This window comes from Oryzias latipes, chromosome 5, assembly GCF_053564925.1.
Source record: "Oryzias latipes strain Hd-rR chromosome 5, Olatipes_Hd-rR_3.1".
NCBI lineage: Eukaryota > Metazoa > Chordata > Actinopteri > Beloniformes > Adrianichthyidae > Oryzias > Oryzias latipes.
In genome coordinates, this window is record NC_136241.1 from 5,248,517 (window position 1) to 5,268,662 (window position 20,146).

Genomic DNA, 20,146 nt, shown 5'->3' on the forward strand with positions numbered 1-20,146 from the left:
GGGCGTGCAAGGCGGGAGTCAAACCTGCAGTCTTACGATCATGGGTCAGCCGCCCTACCGCTGCACCACGGCTGAATATAAAACACACATACCAAAAGACTTGATTATCAAATTGTTGAAGGTCTATTAATTAGTGACATAAGTGATCAGCTGCTTGTTTTTGTCATCTTTAAAAATGTTTTGCCTCTTTTAAATTCATGAGTCGAAATAAATCAGAAAACGTTGATGATTGAAAGAAAGAACGCAGTAAAAAAAACAAAAAAACAACTCGGAGTGATGTTTGTGCAGCAGCTGATCCAAAGATCTCGTGTGAAGCCTTTTCCAGAGATTCTGGCATCTCTATAATCTAGAGCGTCCAAAGAAAAACCAAGTTAGTCGAAAAATGACAGAGAATTAATGAAGAGAAACTGCTGCTGCAAAACAAAACCCCACAAAAAATATAAATAAAAAGAATAAACAGAAATAAAGAAGAAATTATAAACAGAAAATTGGAAAGTGAAAATAAAAACATTTTCAAAAAGTAAAAAAAACCATGTTATAAAAATGAAGTAGATTAGCTGAACTTAATTAACTAAACTAAATTAGGTCAACAGTGATATATCTGTAAATATTGTGGGGGTTCACTTTGGTGAGTTGGGGAATAGGATTTAAATGAAAACCAACACGTGTTTTTATGTGACAAATGTCGAATGTTCCCATGAGTAAATTTCTCTATGTGTGTAATTTTAAGTGAAACTGAAAGTGAGCGAGGGAACAGGACTATCATGGGTAATCGGTGCACTGGGTGTGGTAAGACGTGTTGGGCATGAAGGTGTTGATTTACTTACAAGGATTTTTTTTCTTCTCACTCCCTTTTGGATATTACTTTTTTCTTCTTATTAAATCTAGTCTCTTTTTTCCTTTAAAATACACAAAATAATATATCATAACAAGTAAAGATGAACAGTATTTCTGTGAATAGTCTAAAACTGTACAGATGAGCTCAAGAGACAAAACTTCAATTTAGAGGTTAAGAAACCGTTTGACAACTCAGTCGTATATGAAAATGAGAGTGAAACAGAGTTTTTGGTAAAAATAGGAATAATCTTTGTTCAAATTAGATTTTTTACAGCTAGACAAACATAAAATTAGTCATTTGAATAGCTCAGTCGACACCTTTAAAATGAAAAACCCTTTTTGTAGTAAAGAAAGCACAATTTATTTGACAGTTACTTTTTAAACTTGAAGGCTTGTTGTAGCATTATGGGTACTGTAGTCAGGACCCAGGCAGAGTGATACGTATTGGCCTTCAACTGTTTGTGAATAACTTATCTTGCTTTGTGGTTTACATTACAGCTGCTTTTTAAATGTAATTAATTTAAAATTATTTCTCATAACCAGAGAGCCACATGTGGCTCCGGAGCCTCAGGTCGCAGACCCCTGACCTAGAAAAGACTTGAACATTTGTGTTCTTCTAGCTTTCTGACACAAACCTGAAAGTTTGTGACCCAAACTGAGCCGTAAAAAACAGCAAGAAAGACTGCCAAACTTTCTGCCTCACTTCCAGGATATTTTAATAAATTCTAATATTGATAAAACAAAACTAACTTGAAATCCAGAAAAAAATAGCTTTGATGAGAACCTGCTGTATAATATTATAGATTTGTTATATCTATTATTGGTCTATTGTTCCCTTGTTTTTTCAATTGCTTAAAAAAAACTGATCAATGAATCATCCAAAATCAAGCTGAATTCAGAATAAAGCTCCCATGTGAGCATTAAATGAATGAGTTCTGCATAAAAAGTGTTTTAAATGACCTTTACCCTTTGTAGAGAATCGTTGAATACAGTAGCCAAACAGTCTGTTATGCTTTGAATGGTTCATTTACCATGACACATAGAGATAGAAGACCTTCTGATATTGATGGTCCACCTCTACCCCATGCAAACATCTGCAACATTTGCTGGGTTTCATTAATTTCTACTGGATGTTCATGAAGAATTGCTGCAGAGCAACTCCTCTCCTCACAGAACTCACCTCCACTAAAAGGTCCGTTCATCTGGTCTCTGCAAACACAGACTCACCTGTGCCCCACCATTTAATTCCATCATGGCTGAAACCAGCACACCAAGAACACAAGAACCATAACAACCTTTATCAACTTCACTCTATGACAGGGTTTTCCAATGCAGGGAAACCGCTTTGGAGCAGAGACAAATTGCACAGATGGGTTGATGTCCATCAAGGAAAGTGCAAACTTAGAGAAATGCTGCGTTCACGGGGGTTGGAATAATCGGGAAAATTGCTCTCCAACTCGGAAAACACGCACGAACGTCTGAAAATTAACAAATCTTCCAACACCACATGAATGCAGAATAACCAGAATTACAGGGACAATGATTATTAATATAATTTATTCCAGTTTGGTGGGCCAGATTAAATCGGGCCAAAGTTTGCCCATCCCTGCACTAGACCCATTCTTCTTAACACCTGGAGTTCTTGTCATCACAGAATTCTTTGCTTGCTCGACCCCTTCCTACAAGCTGGAGTGCTCGCCATGAAACGTGAAGCTGTTACCCCACTCTTCAAAGGAGACCATGCTAATTATGGAACTACAGACCCAAATCCATACTATCCTGTCTCTGCAAAATATTTTTTTAAATTAAACAAGAAGCAGCTTGTACACCTCCTCCAAACTCACTACAATACGTGCCACTCTGTGCAGTCCGGGTTCAGAACTGGAGACGGATGCATCGGTGCCTCCACCAAGGTTTTGAATTTGTGCCATTGACAATACAAAAAAATGGAAGGTGTTTTTGTGGACTATAGACCCAAACACCTCTGCCAAGCTCACAGCTGCTTGTTCTGGTTCAGGAGCCACTGCTGCAGTTGGGTTCTGTCCTTTCTTTCTCAAGCCTCCCTGGGTAACGGTGTCCCCCAGAGATCCATTCGGGTTCCAACTTCAGTCAACATCTGTGTCAATAAAACTGGTATTGTGGATCCAATACTCACCGAAACAGTGATGATAGCATCCTGAACACAGCTAACTCCTCCATGTGCTCTGCATTGTCCTCGGTACAAACCAGCCTCTACAGAATTCTACATGCCTTCTCTTGGTTCAAAATGCTTCATTTCTATCAGGGATGGCGAGAGCCCAGCCAAAATCTCCTCCTTGGATGGATCTGAGGTCAGCTTGGATGGATGCTACTTTAACAAGATCACATCTAGAATTGTTTTTTATCCCAACAAATCTTCACTCACACACTCTGGTAAACAACTCCTGGTTAAACTTAACCCCCTTCCTAGTTTGGATTATGGTGAGATTACCGTATCTACATCTCTGCCATCTGCTTTGGAACTGAGACCCCTTCAATAACAATCACAACCATCTCTATGTAGATGACGCTCTCTCCACTCCCATCCACAATTTCAGTATTTATTCATCTACAAAACCCATTCATATCCACAATAGCTGCTTCACATCAACAACTCCAGTTGTAACCTCTGTGTTTGTCAGTCTTGTCGTTCTAGAAACACACACCTCCTCTGTTCTCTTCTGCTTTGCTAATAAAGGGAATCAGTTGAGTTCATGTTTGAGAATTCCTTACAGCTGTCATCAAAGATCCCTGCACAACTTATTAACCCTTGTGCCATCCTATGGGGTCCAGATGACCCCACCCTAACATTGACGTGTTCTCCCTACCCTGACAAAGGTGGATAAAGGTGGAAAGATTTCATGTAATCCATGGACACCAGTGAAGATCACAAATCATTGAAGAAAAAAGGTTCAGAGCACTGTCTAGTGGGTCTAGATGACCCAACTCCCAATGTTAAAGTGCCTAGGATAGCACAAGGGTCAACTGTTTTCACAACACTTGGCTGTATATTTATTTATTGTTTGCTGTACATTTCCACCTTGATTGTTCTTTTTGCAGTAGCTGCTGAATGTCATGTGCTGATTGTTGTTGTATTGTTGTCTTGATGCCCGCTCTCGCTCTCTGTGCTGCTTCTTCACCAGGTCATCTTTGTTCAATTGGAATTAGTTCTCTACCGGTTTACCTGGCTAAATAAATAAAATACTTTTATGTGATCACTTCTTCAATGGAAGTTTTCCCTCTAAAAGAAGTTTTACAATAGAAAAACTGTGAAAAAGATGATCATAGTATTTAGTGATACTTCTCATCCAGCAAAGAAGATTACAAATATGATAAACGGAAAATATTCTTATTTGTTTAGGATAAACATGAACGAGCAAACACTGCGTTCAATTTTATCAATTAATAGCTGCAAAATCATGAATATGAAAATGCAACGATGGATTTCACTTGAAGAATTAACGTATGAAATGTAGGAAGATTTGATAATTTATTATAATCTCTCTCTGCTTTCAGTACGTCTGTGTACCGACTCTTTGATGCAAACAGTCCCAAAAATAATTTGCCAACTGTTCTATTTACAGGTAAAGAACCAGGAGCCAGCAATTTACACCAGAACTCTAAGAACAAAATTAAAATGCTAAAAAAACTTGAACTGAGGGGAACCTGGAAATGATCAACTTTATCATCACCCTACTAATCTTGCGTTCCTGTCAGTGGATCCCTTATCACGCCACGCGTCATGAAGAACCTCAAAAGGAAACGGGTAAATGCTCCTCCTGCTTTCTGTCTTCATTAGCTTTGGCCTTTAGAAAAGAGGCACTGATACAGATGTAGAATTTTCACCTGTGCAACCAGAGATAATGCTTGATTCCTGAAGCAAGTCATCAATGAGCCTCTGATGAATATAACACAGACAGATTATGGGAGAAATATTACACATTATCTTCAACATCACTTCTGATTTCTGTATATTACATCCAAAATGGCCAACTAATAGCATTTTCTCCACACACCATGTTGATTCTCAATCCTTTTCCATACAAAAATACATTTTTTTCCCCTCCACAGGTGAAAATAACCCCTCATCTTGACAAATCTACACCTTTTCTTTGACCGTTTTACAGCAGCTATAATAACAGCTACAACAAATTCACAGAAGATCCAAAAGCTGGCAGAATATACAGCAAGTTGACTGACTAAGGTGCCTGACAAAACCTCAGTGCTAGACGCATGCAGTCAGAATCTGGAGGACAAACGCCGATGCGGAACTGCTCGCGTTTAGCGTGGAAAGCCGACAGGTACAGGTCGGCATAGCAGGAAAATTCAGAGGATGGGTAGAGAGCAGCATGCAGGGATGGTAACAACATGTTCTGTCTCTCCAAAGCCTTTCAGTTCTTCTATAGCTCGTAAGAATCATTTTCTCAGCATCCCCTCTTCCCATCTGAAAGCAGTGGCGGTAAGGTCGAGTCTGCTCTCTGGAGCGCTCGTCAGCGACCTTCCACTAAAGCGACAGCGGCACACATCAATGATTACAGCGTCCTCGAGCATTTGCAGTGACAGGAGGACAGACGTCGGCGTTGGGGCGCTGTGAGGGAGTCGGACATCACAGGCAGAAGAGACGGGAGCCTGCCCTGCCCTCCTCTCCCTCCCCCGGCGGGATGCGAGGAAGCATAGCTGAACGGGTCAGACCCCAGAATCGGGGAGGAGACAAGTCCTTTTTGGTGGCGGTGAACTTCCAGCCCATGTGGGAGCCACACGTCCGGCACTGAGCAATGGTCCAGGCGTACCTGAAAGCAAAAGCGTTTCATTTAAGAACAGAGAAAATGGAACTTTAAAAATAACTCTTTGATCTGAAAAGTTTATTTTCCATGGAGAACTATCAAATTCAGAAGTGCTAAAAAAAAAAACACAAGCATTGAAAGCATTTGCTTCAGGCTGAATTTTCAAACAGCATCACAAAGAAACATTTCCAAACATAAAAAAAAAGGATTTTTGTAAATGAAATCATCTTCAGAGAAAGATCATCTGGACTCTAATCTGGTCTTATTTTAAACCTCTTTTAAATTTTATTGAAGTTCCCCTGGTTCAGTAGGATGCTATCACATTATCTTCAAGCACACAAAGCTAGATTTCATTGTAGAAACTGTGACTCCAAGCTGCTCTGTCACTGAGGCTGTGAACAAATCACATGCTTGAAAACCTTTTTTGCTTTCATTAGTAGACAAAGTGAACTCTTCTACCAAAACAACTTTTTTTTTTATTTGTAGTTTTGACCAGGGCACTACAGACAAGCACAAGCTTGTGTTTTTATTTTTGTGTTTCACAAAAACGTCTTCAAAGCTTCATGAGAAACTGTGTTCTTCTGTAAGAGAGCGCCGATCCTGAAAGGAGTTACATGAGGTTGGGGTCGCTTTAGCTCTAAAGAATATCAATCAACAAACCAAGCAGTGCTAAAAAGTCAGAAAAGCTTTTCCAGAAATAATGAGTCACAGTTCGTGGTTCTGGTTAAAGTGAATGTAGATCTAAATGAGCTGTGAGCAAAGAACATCCAAAACCGACTGAAGACCATGTTAAGGTTTCTAAAACAAACGTTTATTAAATGCAAGCCAATATGGTGGATTTCACAAAAAAGAAAAGAAAAATGGCACCAATGAAAAGATCTTTGAGAGTAAAGAATGTTATAATATTAATATTTGATGTCAATTACAATGACATTTTTAAGTTAGCATCTACTATGAAGGAAGTGCAAAAGAATGTTTGTTACCCTGGAAACCAGCTGTGCAAAGTAGATGGCCGGCCAACCAGGTTAAGGTTGTTGGCTTTGTAGACCGTCAGCGTTTCGTGGACGTAACCGTGCGGGTTGACATACGCAGCCATGGGGCCGTAAAGAGACAAGCTGTAAGAAAACAAAACTCAGATGAAACAGAACATCTAACTACTTTATGGCAGACACATCGTTTCTGCAATGTACTTCTACAAGAATGAACAACAGAACCCGACAAACAGAAGTTCTAAAAGCTCTGAAGTCAATAGTGAGTTGAATTTAGGTTGATTTCCTCTTTGTGGGATCAATAAAGTTTTATTCTGTTCTGTTCTAATGCTGCTGGTTGGCTCCTACTTCCTGCTTCGTGCAACAATATACAGTGGGGCAAGAAAGTATTTTTAGTCAGCCACCAATTGTACAAGTTTTCCTACTTAAAAAGACGAGAGAGGCCTTTAATTTTGATCATAGGTAAACCTATGATTAAAGGAAGCAGGCCTCTCTGGTCTTTGTAAGTAGGAGAACTTGTACAATTGGTGGCTGACTAAAAATACTTTCTTGCCCCACTGTATCTCCCAGTAAAATCCAGGCTGTAAGTTTCAGAGAGGAGAGTAGATATGTGTTCTCTAATTCAGCCTGTTCCAATTCTTACATAAAAAAAAACAACAAAACACGACTTTTTTTATACAATACTATCATACAATTTTGAAGCCATTTTAATTTTACAACTTGAACAGTGACATTTTCTGTTATTTTCTGTTAACGATGCATTAAGCCTTTTTCTGGACTCTAATCCTGGCTCCGCCTCCATCACCTCTCTAATGCAGGCTCCGCCTCCATCACCACTTTAATCCTGGCTCCACCTCTATTACCACTCTAATGATGGCTCCGCCTCCATCACTTTAATGCTGGCTCCGCCTCCATCACTTTAATCCTGGCTCCGCCTCCATCACCTCTCTAATGCAGGCTCCGCCTCCATCACCACTTTAATCCTGGCTCCACCTCTATTACCACTCTAATGATGGCTCCGCCTCCATCATCACTCTAATCCTGGCTCCGCCTCCATCACCACTCTAATGCTGGCTCCGCCTCCATCACCACTTTAATCCTGGCTCCGCCTCCATCATCACTCTAATCCTGGCTCCGCCTCCATCATCACTCTAATCCTGGCTCCGCCTCCATCACCACTCTAATGCTGGCTCCGCCTCCATCACTTTAATGCTGGCTCCGCCTCCATCACTTTAATCCTGGCTCCGCCTCCATCACCACTCTAATGCTGGCTCCGCCTCCATCACCACTCTAATGACTGACTCCGCCTCCTTTATTATTGCTGGGCTGCACCTTGTTAGTAGTGTTCTGCGCAATGCTTCCCTCTTTTTATCATGCTCGGCCTCGTACACAAACATTGTTTTAAAATTCCGCCTCTTCGTGTTCATAACATTGGTTCCATTTCTGTGGGTTTGCAGGCCCCGCCTCTTTTACAATGCTGGACAGAAAATCTATAACATCATTCTGTACAGAATAACTGAAACAGGAAGATTTCTCAGCTGAACCGGAACTAATTTTTTGTGCTGCACTCAAAAATCCATCAAAATGTTTTAAGACGACTTTGTTAAACTACTGCTTGATGGATTGCTGGAACCACACAGAAGCTCGTTTTTTTAATTTTTTCCGTGACAGTTTTAGATGAAGGATCTGCAAATACAGAACGAAACCTTAACGGTTCAAAAGAATAAACCACAAATACAACAAAAACCAAAACCAAAATTAAATAAAATTTCCAGTTTTGTGTTTTGATCCCCTCAGAATATTTATACAAGCACTTTAAAGTTTTCTTAAATAACTTGTGCATTAATCAACTGAGTTTTTGTTACTATTGCATTAAAGTTGTAATTGTAGCAAACTGCAGGTTAATGCATTTTCAGTGACACATCAAGCACAAAGCCCACAGCAGAGCTCTCCTCCACATCTCCTCTCACAGTCAATCACTCCAGTTATTAGCATGAAAAAAGTCCTGCTCCTCTAATAAACGTCAACCGCTGGCCTGCACAGTTTCATGAGTGTTCAGAAACATTAACCATGACACATGACAGACAGAGAGACGATTAGATTACATAACGGCGCGGGTGGAGGTGCAGAGCAGCACGGCTTCACCTGAGACAAAGACAACTTTTTCTTTCTTCACAGAACGATTACAGTAAAGAAACTTTTGGTCTTTACGTAACTCCTGTGATGTTTCTGTTCAGGTGTCAGGGTTCATGTGTGCTTTTGAACAGTTTTAGAGCAGATTTAGAGCCTTTAAATGAGACAGAAAGCCAGAAAAAAATGTTTCAAGTTGGAAAGCATATCTGCTCATTTTTGAAGTGTAAAGATTATAAATAGGAAATGTAAAAGCTTTTTAAAACCAAATGTATTGTTTTATATCATGAGAGGCCAGTTGTGCTGGACATCAATAACACATGTTTTTTTATGTTATTTAAGATGAACAACAACAAAGTTTTAGAAGAAGAAACTAGTAAACTGCGTATTGGGTTAAAAAAATTTACCACAACCGAGATGCAAAAGCCTGGAAAACTGAAAAGACAAAAAGAAAGAAGAATTTGAATTTAAAGCAGTGCTCACCTGAAGATCTCCTTTTTGGTGGTGATTTCTGTGTCCTGACACTGCTTACAGCACAGCAACGTACACTGAAATAAAATACAGAGCAAGGTGTTATTTTTTTTTTTTTTTTTTTTTTTTTTTTTTTTTTTTTTTTCTTTTTTAACTTGTCCTGTCCAACAGCTAGGCAAACAGATGAGAGCTGAGGGCCTCTTGTGTTGGACATATTTTATTTTAACAAGAGGGGTTATTCATCTTCAGACAAACCAAAGGTATGTCTGAATAAACCCCTTTTGTAATTGAGGCCAAAATTTATTAATTTCAATCATGTTTGAAAATCTTTGGTGTTGGACCGGACGGAAAAGGAAAGAGGGGAAGAAGAGAGAGGGACGTTAGAAAGAGGGGGGGTAGGGGGTGATAATAGGAGGGGAAGGGGGGTAAGACCATGAAGCAGCATAGAGCAGACAGGTTTACTGGTTGTTTATCGTTACGGTACGGTTCAAATGTAGTACAAAAAGGGCGGGGCCTGTTCACACACACTCAAATATTATCAACACACCTGCTAGCCGCAAAAATGTCCACATGTCAACATGCACACAAAACAGATAGTGTTCACGAACGCATACCTATGCCTTTAAACCAACTAGTGTGAAATCTTTCATTCATTCAATCATGCAAACTATTAGTGCAAAGGTGAGCTAACACCTGTGCTCAGGTGAGTGTTTATGTTCTTCTAAAATGGATGGTGGAATGTGAAAAGAAGGAGGAGGAGCGCCCAGCCACCCCCACACCCATACCCCCGCCGCAGCAGCAGCGGCCAGAGCAAGGTGTTAACAGAACACATGTGAGTCTGCATGCAAACCCCATAAAAAGGATCCTTCCTGTTGCTATGCCAGTGACTGGGGGGGGGGGGGGGGGGGGGGAGGGACATGAGTCGGGGCTGCATTAGGAGGCATTCATATCCAGAAAGCAGAAAAAGGACAGAAAAGAGCATCAAAGAAAGGCTGCACACATCCACATCCAGCTCCTCTTAACTCAGAACGTGTTAAGATGTTCTGTTCTCTTTACTGCTCATTAAAGAGCTTTAGAATATAAATAAAAATAACCCGATTTCATAAAACCACTCAGATAATAATGGTGGTTTTGGTGTTTGGAAGACATTGATGAAGACAATTACGACTAAAATTATACTTTTGAGTATTTATTTATTCAGTTCATGAATCAGGAGCAGAGGGGGAAAAAATGCTGTTTGAAGCAAAAAAATTGTGCATTTGTGAGGCAGAAAATACGCTGGGCGGGCCTCAAGCTTCCCTGCTCTGCTCCATTCTGATCATCCACTGCCAGACAAATACATCCATGAACGGCTTCGTTTTCCTGGTCTGAGCTGGAATCTGGATCAGAACTGGATGGCTGGACAGCTACGTTATTGACCGCCATTTTTGTTTAACCAGTAATGTAAGGCGGGGGCTGTTTATAGGAGCATAAATTATACATTATACAGGAACTCGTGTGAATTTCTAATGAACTCCTGCCGCTCTGCAGAAACTATGTCCTAGAAAACAACAGGAACTTTCTATTTTGGCTAAAAATATCACCATCATAATTAGAAGACCAACCAGATTCAGCCGGATTTTTTAATCATGACTTGATGAGCTGGAAACACAGTCTTCCTAAACCATATTGTTGAAGTCATCTGAGCCGTCTGTCTTGAATTCTAAACGCCCAACAATTTTCTGTCTTTAAGCTGGAGTCACACGCAGCTCTGGAGCCGTAATCGGTGTCAGAAGGTCGGCGTTTTAACCCCCCCAGCAGGCGTGGAGTGTGTCTTTGTTTGTCTTAGTCGATTTTAGAGACAAGCAGAGGGAAAACTCTTTGTAAAGGCGACACTTGCTGTCAGAGCTCCATTCTACCACAATAATCCCCCAAATCCCAGACAGCAAAGACCGCTTATGTCAAAATTTCCAACATTTCTCCAGTTTGTATTGATCCCTTCTCTTTAGGGATGACCAAACACTTCATGAATAAATAAGCACAACACACAGTAACATGTTTAGCTAAAAGGTTCAGGTGAGGAATTCATTTTTCTGTGGTTTTACCACATTGTTTTGTTTCTGTGTGTACACCGTTTCCATAAAAGCATAGGAACATTAAGGCAGATTCTTCCGACTCCTTTGAAAAAGCTTCTCTGAAAATAGAACATTTGGATTTATTTATTTATAAGCAAATCTACATAGATGGAAATGTTCCAGTTTTAGTGGCTGTGTTCAACAAAGAAACGTTAACATAAATCAACAGCACAATTAGTTTGATAATAAACTGGTGTTGCTGAGCCCGAGTGAGTGGAAGCGTCCACACAACGATCCAAATTTCATAATGTGTCGACCTTTGGGGTTCTGCAGCAGCCCGGAACCGCAAGCACCAGATTGTTTTCACAGTTCTTCTTTCTTACCCGCCACAGACACAATTTCCACACATCTAGAACCAGGGGGAAATGAATTTTGGGCATAGTGCGAAGTTTGGCAATTGTCACATTTCTGCACAATGTGGGAGAAGAACACTTTTGTGAAACTTCCCACACATGCCAGCTTAAGTCTACAACCACAACCGATGTTTTGGTGACCTTCAAACCCCGGGAAGAGGCCGCCATCTTGAATTTTAATTTAATTTGTTGTTGTTTTTTAAATCAGCTTTTTTTAAACTTAACTAAACTCCTCCTTGGGAAACCTAATTGGAAAAAATGTTAGTTTTAAAGTTTGTAGATTTGGAAAAGCGTTATTGTGGCGAGCTCACAGACGTGGCGTAGCACTGTCGGCAGCATATTTTTAACAGAACTTTGTGGAAATTTATTTCAAGAATCACTGAACAAAATGATACTGGGCATGGATGATACTTCCCAAATATTTAACATGATAAAAAAACCCTCATGAATTTGTCCAGTGCAGCTCTGACCAGTGTGGAAGAGGCAGAGGGGGAGGAGCCTGAAGCAGCCGCTTTCAGCCTGTGACAGCAGGTAGAGAGGGGTCTAAGGGGGGGTGGCGAGGGCGGGTGAAGCCTGTGAGCCATAAAATGCCTATTTCACGCTAGATCCATTTTTTTTTTTAGCTTTTAAGTATTTTACAATGTTCATTCCTCACAAAAACCAACCCCACAGCGGTATTCTGACCCATTCATACATTTCTGCGTATTCCTCCAAAAAACCTGCTCTCTGAGCACCAGCCCTTCCACGGAAAAGAGTGGGTTCTCACATTGTGACGTAGATAACTGAAGAACCGCCCCTTCCAAGAAGAGTCTGCACTGCCAGCTCCGCCCCCAGGCTAACAGACACACCCACTTTCTCGGTGATCGGCTAAACGCTTTTATTTCATATGCACAACATGGACATCCATCTTTGCAAAAGTTCAGATGTTTGTTTTCGTGGGAGAAACACAGACACGCTGCCGAGGCCGGCTCCAGGATGACGTCATGAAATGGGCGGCGCCCACAAGGAGAGAAAGGCGGAGCCTCAGAGATCGAGTCGTCTTAAAGTTAAAATCCCAATATCCGTCACGCTCCAAGGTGCGTGAAATTTGTTCTCCACATTTGATTCCTCCCCAAAGGAGCTGGGGGGGCTGCAGAAACAGCCACACTCAAGAACCGTTTGGTGGTTTAACCAGAAATGTAACTGTAATCCTAAACTTAACCCTTCCTCTGGGTCCGTTCGGCCAAGAAAAATGTTCAGGGCTGGCCACTGGTATTTTGAAAATGATGTGCAAATAGACACAGTCTTTAATAATAAAAGTAAGGAAGCTATTGAAAAATGAACAAGGAAGCAACTGTTGACCAGCTGGTTCACAGATGAACCACTAAAAGTGTTCCTGCTCCGTGTGGACCGATGACAGACAGACAGACATGCAGATCTGTGTCCGTTCTGTTTGAATACAGCTGAGAACATCAGGATGAAGAGCAGACATGCTCTGCTCAGCACAGATTAGGATGAGAGGAACTATTATGCTAACAGACTAACAGGCAGCACCGTGCCAGCGAGGCCTGAGGCCACCTTTACACACCCGGTCCATGATGTCCAGCTCACAGCGAAGTCTCTGGATGGCGCTGCCGATCTGAAGCAGCTGCAGCCGCAGAGCGTCGTCTATCGGCAGACAGGCGGCGACCCGGTAGGAAAAGTCTGACACACGGGAAGGGTAGCACACAGACAGAGCACAACATGTTTATGTGCACAACTATTCATCTGCAGAGAAACCAAAACCCCCCCCCAGAGACGGACCTATTGCATTGGAGGGGAGGGAGTCATCCTTCAGGTTCTCATCCCACTCATGCAGCTGCTTCTTCACTCTCCTCATGAGGGATTCCTGGGGGGGGAGCCACAGGACAAAGAAAACAGTGATTTGACGTTGGAACGAGGAGGAACGCCACACCGGGACCGCCGTACTCACAGAGTCGTAGAGGGCGTAGACCCAGGGAGGCCACGGTGTCAGGCTGGCACAGTAGAACTTCCTCTGTGAAAAACAATCAGCCTCCAGCATGAATCCAGTTTTGTGTAGATGAGCGTGTTTCCAGAAAGCAGCCGCCGTTCCCTCCCGTTTGATCATGTGTATGAACGACACCTGCTTACAGACAGCTCACCGGCGGAGAGTCTTACCTGTCGATAGGACTTCCACCAGCACTGCGTCTGCTTGCAGCTTTGAGACGGGGGTTTAGAGGAGGCGTGCATGTGGAGCCGGGACAGGGGGCTGAGCTGCACGGCGGAGAGGGGGTCTGGAAGGATTCGCTCTGGGAGGATCTGCACTTTGGCCTGTCGGATGCTAAGAGCAAAACATGGAAGCGGAGAACAAACGTTTCTCAGCGAGTCCACTGTTCTTGAAAAATTCTTACAGTTCAGCTTTGCCTTATAGACCCATGAGATGTGGTTCCCAGTGGTCTTTTAGTGACGATGATGCTGTTCTGAACCTAAATCAAGAACCTGTGTTGTTTTCTAGGACAACGTTCCTGCAGCGCGGTGGCTGTTGGGTTGGGTTAAGCTCAGGACTGACACATGGGAGGGGGGCAATGAGCTTCATCTAGTGTGAGTTCAAGACCCCCTCATGCCATTGTCCAACCACATAGCCACAAGGACACCCAGGTTTGGGTTTCCCTGTGCCGGTCCCATCCCAGCCCGGATAAAACACGGGGTTGTGTCAGGAAGGGCATCCGGCGTGAAAATCTCTGCCTAAAGAAGGCACTGGGGACACTTGTGACCAAAAATGACCACTAGATAATTGGAGCTGCACTTCAAGACGGGCGACGTGAAGAGCTTCAGAATAGCAGCTGTAATTGGGTTTCATTCAAGGTTTTTCTTAGCTGGTTCCTGTATTATGATGGATAATCCCAGCCAGGAAAAGCTTTAAACATAACATATAGAGTATTCACATTTATTAAATCTACACGGGAGACCAGATTTAAGTGAATAACTATTAATATTATTTATTAGCTTGTCACAGAAGAAGGTCAACACAGTAATCAGAACCAATTTGCAAGCATTACATAGTAAAATTAGAGAAAGATTGAACTGGAGCCTGAGCTTAATGAGCTGAAATCTCAATGGTTTCCTGCAGCAGAGGATGCAGTGAAGTTTGATCTGTGGCATCTCTGCAGCGGTGACGCAAGAACAACCCTGCCCTGATTCCTCTTCACTTCATTAGAAAAAGTTTGATTAAAAGAAACACTTTACAAAAAAAAAAAAAAAAATCACTATGAATACCTGTCCAATCAGCAGCAATTCAATTCTACGTTTAACTAACACCGTCTATAAAAAGTAATGTAAATAAGGCACATAGAACGAAAAACTACCATTTTAACTAAAATGAGGAGGACTTTCAACGGAAGGGAAAAATACAGATCCCAGAAAGTGAAGCTTAGGATTTCCCTTCTAGAACTCCCAGACAGACAGTGTTGTGTTTACATCCAACATACAGATCACATGTTCATGGTATTTGAAAGGAATTCCTCACTTCACATCAGAATCACAGCATGTTACATGACTTCTATTTGACTATACAGTTACTTTCTTTGTAACATCTACAGATGTACCACGGATCATCTCATATTAAGCTGGGAGCTGATTGGATTAAACATGGATAACAACGAATATTGTTAATTTGTTGGTGCAGTGACATTGTGACAGATTGATTCAGTGTAGCCCCTAAAAATTAAAGGTTATAAACCTTGAAAATCGTAGAAAACAGAGCAAACAGAAGAAAAACTACAACTAACTAACCAACAGTTCAACACCTGTTAGTTAGTTAGTAATCGGCTACTGTCATACATTACTCTGGTTACCCCAGCACTGCCTCCACTCCGTCTCACTGTGATTTTTAGGTTTTTTAAAACATTCTCTAAATAATTGTTTGTTTTGTTTTAGCATTTCTTTTTTACTATTTCTAAATATTGCCATTTTAACTGAAAACATGTCTACTTCCCAAACATTTAACAAACATGTAAGGCTCAGAAAAGAGAACAGACGTGTGACTTTGCACGGCTGTCTTTGCCGCTAAAACTGCTTAGAAGTTTGGCATTTTCCTGACAGCAAAGGCCCCATAGAATGGATGTTAACCAGCATTGCTCTTTAATTCCTCACAGCTTCCTCTGACTGGATTATCTTTGAGGCTGAATCCAGACGATGCGTTGTGTGCTCTGCCAGGTCTCTTACAGAAATTTAGGACTCAGCTGTGTCAGCGACGTTCACGTCGGGATCAGTATTGTTTTTAGGATCCGTGGCTCTTCAGAGTTCGCCGCGACTCACGGATAAATCAACGTGTATTCTGCCGACTAACATTTTATAAACAAATATTAGACCAGATAATGTTCAGCATCAATGTCTTCATTGCTGCAGTCTATGATCTAGTTGGAGCTTATACAAGAAAACAATCTTGATGTGCCTTTTACTCAACAAAAAGACTTAAAACAATGTTTTTATTTGTACTGGACGGTTGCAGAAAGAGTTAGTCTGCCCTCTAGTGGTCAACAGGAGTATAAGCTAAAAGTGTCTTTATTATTTGTGTGTAAAATTATTACAAATAAATGAATCATTACATAAAATAGCAGTGAATATAGAGATTTCTGTTTAATAGCAATAAAAAAACAACAAGGTTAACCTGCATTTTCTTTAGCTGAACCAAAGTCTTATAGCAATATGCAAATCTCTGCCTCTGACCCCTCCCTTTCAATCTGGTGGTGAAAACAACTGAATGTGGAGTGTTTGCCTGACCTTTGATTCTTTATGGAGCACTTTACACTTACCCATCTGCTTGAGTTCTTATTTCGTGGACTTTAAACCTTTGCCTCCCCACAGCCTTCACTTTGACCGTCTCGATGCCGTACTCCTGCTCCTCGCGATACGCATAGATTTCAGCCGTCGTTCCGAACTCTGGCTCCGGTTCACCTGCTTCACTGTTGACAAACATCCAGGAAAACAATCAGAAGTCACAGAAAACGTGACATTGTTCATATGCTAAAAAAAAAATTGCTCATATATTTTTTTTAAATCATCTTAAATGTAAGTTTACTTTTGGATTTTTGTTTCCTTCTGTAAAGCTTTTTTTTTGTTCCTCTCGACACCTAAATCATTCACCCGCTGTATATTTATACCCATTGTTACTTTAAATCCAAAGATTAATTTGAGGTTTTTTTACATAAAAATCTATGAAGTCTGCAAACGTTTACAGACTTCAGGTTTATTTTTAGATGATACAGAATTCAGCAGAGGAAATGGCTCTCACTGTCTGATGGACCAGCTGAGGTTGTATCATCTGGTTCTATTGTGCCATGGGTGGCCTTTTGGTGAAGAATGTTAGTTTTTTCTTAGCACAACAAACATTTTTGGATAAATCTGTGCTCCAGACTTCGTGGGGACGGCCTATTCCCTTCACAACAGCGTTGGTCCACTAAGACATGGATGAGTGAGTTTAATGTGAAAGTATTGGACCGGCCTGCACAGAGTTCTGAACTCAGCCAGAACAACTCTGGGATGAATATAGGGGGAGGGTCATCAAAGTCTGACCTCTTCTGGAAGAAGAGGGTCCAATATTCCCATTAAAACCCATTTCAAACCTTTGTGGAAAACGTTTCCAGCAGAGTCCCAGCTGTCATAGCTGCAGGGGGGGGCTAACGTCAAATTAAACCCTGTAATTATAGATTTTTCATTTGAATGAATGCATTGTTACAGTGCATGTTTAGCCTGTGGTGTTCAGCACAACAAAAGTACGATTTCTTTCGCTACAGGTTCTGTGAACGTTGGAGATCAGACACACCTGTGTGCGAGCACAGCAAAGGTGCGGTCTCTCTGGATGATGCTCCGCATCATGCTGACCTCCTGCGGTCTGAACAGCTGCAGCGGCAGAGTCTGGCCAGGGACCAGCATCACAGCCGTGTGTGGAAGCACAGGGATGGTCTGGCAGCTGTCGTCATCATGGACTGTGCGCCCGTGAAACTCCTCCATGTCTGAGCCCAGGTACTGCGGGACACGGCACGCACAGCATCAACACATGCGGGTTCACAATGACATGATGAGAGCAGGGGGCGTGGCCTCTTACAGCATGGGACGTGGGAAGGCTGGGGTCAAAGGTGATGGCGCTGGGCTTGTCTGCCTCGTCACTGTCTCGGTCCTCGGTCTCCATATCATCTTCTTCCTCCTCGCCATTGTTATCTGTCGGGGCACAGCGAGCTCATGACGCACAGACAGCCTCTCTAGTCTATCTACAAACTTAGCATCAGCTGAAATGGAAGCGGCTGCAAACGTCATTCCTATTAAGGAATAATAAAAGAAAGCGAAAGCACCGACTAATAATCTACATCCCTCAATAAAAACACCGGGACTTATTTGGTTTGAGGATGCTGGTCCTTTCTCGATGAAACAGCATTATTTAAGTACATACAACTGTTACCTGGTAGAAGCTGTAGCTGGTTTCCCATGTTGTCGTTTCTGTTGTCTCCTCCGCCCCTCTCGTCAGCCATATTCTTGTGTTTACAACAGCTCTTCTACCACCAGCTCATTTTGCCTAAATGAAGCTAACGCGCCCCCTGGTGGCCTGAAAGTGCAAATGTCCATAATAAAAACCCGTAAGGGAGGGTGGGGGTCGTTAAAACGTTAGTTTAAGTTACCTTAACGGTCTTTTACAACTAAAAAAATAAATAAGCGCAGTTTATTCTAAAAGACCACTTTCATTCAATTACATCCTAAAAATAATTTTTTCCAATGTATACTAGTTCCAGAATCAGCTCTGGGCTTTAGCACCAGTCCTAAAATATATGGTTTCCTCAATAGTTGAATAAGCTCAATGCTGAGCTTTTAATTTTTATAGAACATAACATATCGGCTTTGAAGTATTTGGTTTTATTTAACATTAAAATTCATAAATCCAAATTTAAGTTACACTGAAACGTTCATTATTCCTGGAGTAGTTAAATTACTTCATGTATAAATGTTAATAGTCATCCCTTTATTAATAACGATATCAGAATCATAAACTTGGAAGTGTTCATTTATTGTTCAATACACCACATGACAGCTGTGTGAAAACAAGATGTATTCTGGTCCATGAACAGGTGCAGCTGCAGACTTGATGTTTTATCTTCTTCCAGCATCCTCGCCTCCTTCAATTCAAGACTTCCACATCCGGTTCTTCTGAAACTCTTTCAGCCAGTAATGAGGGTCTTGATTTCATCCATGGACACTTGAGGCAATCCACTTTGGTGAGATGCATCAGTCACCCAGGGGCTCAGATGGGACAGCAGCTGGCGGAGAGGCGTTTACTTTGACCTCTGCCTCATCTTTCTTCTTTTACGCTTCAGCCTGTTAGAAAAGAATCAGTCATTAAAATTTATGCTCTGAATTACCCACCTGACATGCACTTAAGCAAGGAAAACGAAAGAAGTGCCAAACAGCAGTCACATCAGTGGAGTACATAATAGTTGCATAGTGAACGTCTATGGTCAAATGATTAGCAATGGAATGAACTTTGTGGATTTCATGACGAGCTTTATTTATTCCCTGCAATTTTCTTGCCAAACTTGTTGAGTCATATTTAAAATTTAAGTTCAAACCCCACAATCGTTAGTTTGCATCATTTGATATATGAAAACAATTTACTCAAAAACATTGCAGTAAGCTCTAGTTTAGAAAGCAAACATTTGATAATGCTTACCTGCGCATGCGCTTCTTTCTCCACTAAAGAAGAAAAAACAAGTTTCGTTACAATGCTTAGACACGTCAGACACTATTTAATCACACACTGCACTGTTACTATTGTACAATGGGAAGCCAAGTTGATGCTATACTTTAGCATGCAGAATGTCGGGCCTTGCGTGAGATTTACCATGTTTACGAATTCTTATAATGCTTAAAATTAAATCCCACAAGCTCCACGTTTTGACTTAAGATTTAGCATTTTAAGTATATACTCGATATTAGATGTCCTGCTAAACCAAGACCCTGGTAAATCGCGCGTGCTTAAGGAGCGCGGGACGCTAGGAAGGAAGCAGCGTTCTGGCAAAGAGACGCTTCTATCCTTGATATCCAGGTGTGGGTCCCTTTTCTTACCTTGGCTCTCATCGTGTGGAGAGTTTTCTGTGAACACAAGCGAAATAAACATACATCAACTGTGAATCACTAAAAATAGCTGAAGATTAGACTGGATTCAGTTTAGGAGAAAAATGCATCCATACCTCTGAGCGAGAAGAGCAACGGAAAGAGGATGTGACGAAGAAAGACCGCGCATTATATAAGCACGTGACGTCACAAACACGCGCCAAAGTTTATTGTGATTTTTTTTTTTTTAACTTTATTGAATGTAAAAAAATCAATACAAAACAATGTTGAACAGTGAACAACAACGAAGGAACAAGCCAGGGGGTTTATACATTTTATGCATATATATTGAAACTAATACACAGATCTAA

At 41.4% G+C, this 20,146-nt stretch overlaps 1 protein-coding gene and 1 long non-coding RNA gene across 2 annotated transcripts; both read right to left on the reverse strand.

Moving 5' to 3' along the window:
- Positions 1-4,326: 4,326 nt before the first annotated feature.
- On the reverse strand, positions 4,327-18,291 carry crbn (cereblon). The gene is made up of 11 exons (XM_023954733.2): positions 18,133-18,291; positions 17,782-17,894; positions 17,500-17,702; positions 16,490-16,639; positions 13,854-14,016; positions 13,648-13,710; positions 13,479-13,563; positions 13,264-13,379; positions 9,242-9,306; positions 6,623-6,754; positions 4,327-5,645 (listed from the first exon to the last, which is right to left on the reverse strand). The coding sequence occupies exons 1-11, from the start codon at positions 18,200-18,202 to the stop codon at positions 5,462-5,464; spliced, it is 1,344 nt and encodes a 447-aa protein (XP_023810501.1). The 5' UTR covers positions 18,203-18,291; the 3' UTR covers positions 4,327-5,461.
- A 420-nt stretch (positions 18,292-18,711) lies between these two features.
- Positions 18,712-20,019, reverse strand: LOC144992107 (uncharacterized). Its single transcript, XR_013655904.1, has 4 exons — positions 19,913-20,019; positions 19,788-19,814; positions 19,393-19,415; positions 18,712-19,040 (listed from the first exon to the last, which is right to left on the reverse strand). It is a non-coding gene; the product is annotated as an uncharacterized LOC144992107 (long non-coding RNA).
- Positions 20,020-20,146: the final 127 nt, after the last annotated feature.

Bases quoted from the DNA above. Each gene is read 5' to 3' on its own strand.
- crbn (XM_023954733.2), bottom strand. From the start codon at position 18,202: ATGGCTGACGAGAGGGGCGGAGGAGACAACAGAAACGACAACATGGGA. The intron at 17,703-17,781 runs GTAAGAGGCCAC...CGTGTCCCGCAG, and splicing joins GCCTTCCCACGTCCCATGCT to TACCTGGGCTCAGACATGGA. The intron at 9,307-13,263 runs GTGTGTAAAGGT...ATTTTATTTCAG, and splicing joins AGCTGGACATCATGGACCGG to TGTACGTTGCTGTGCTGTAA.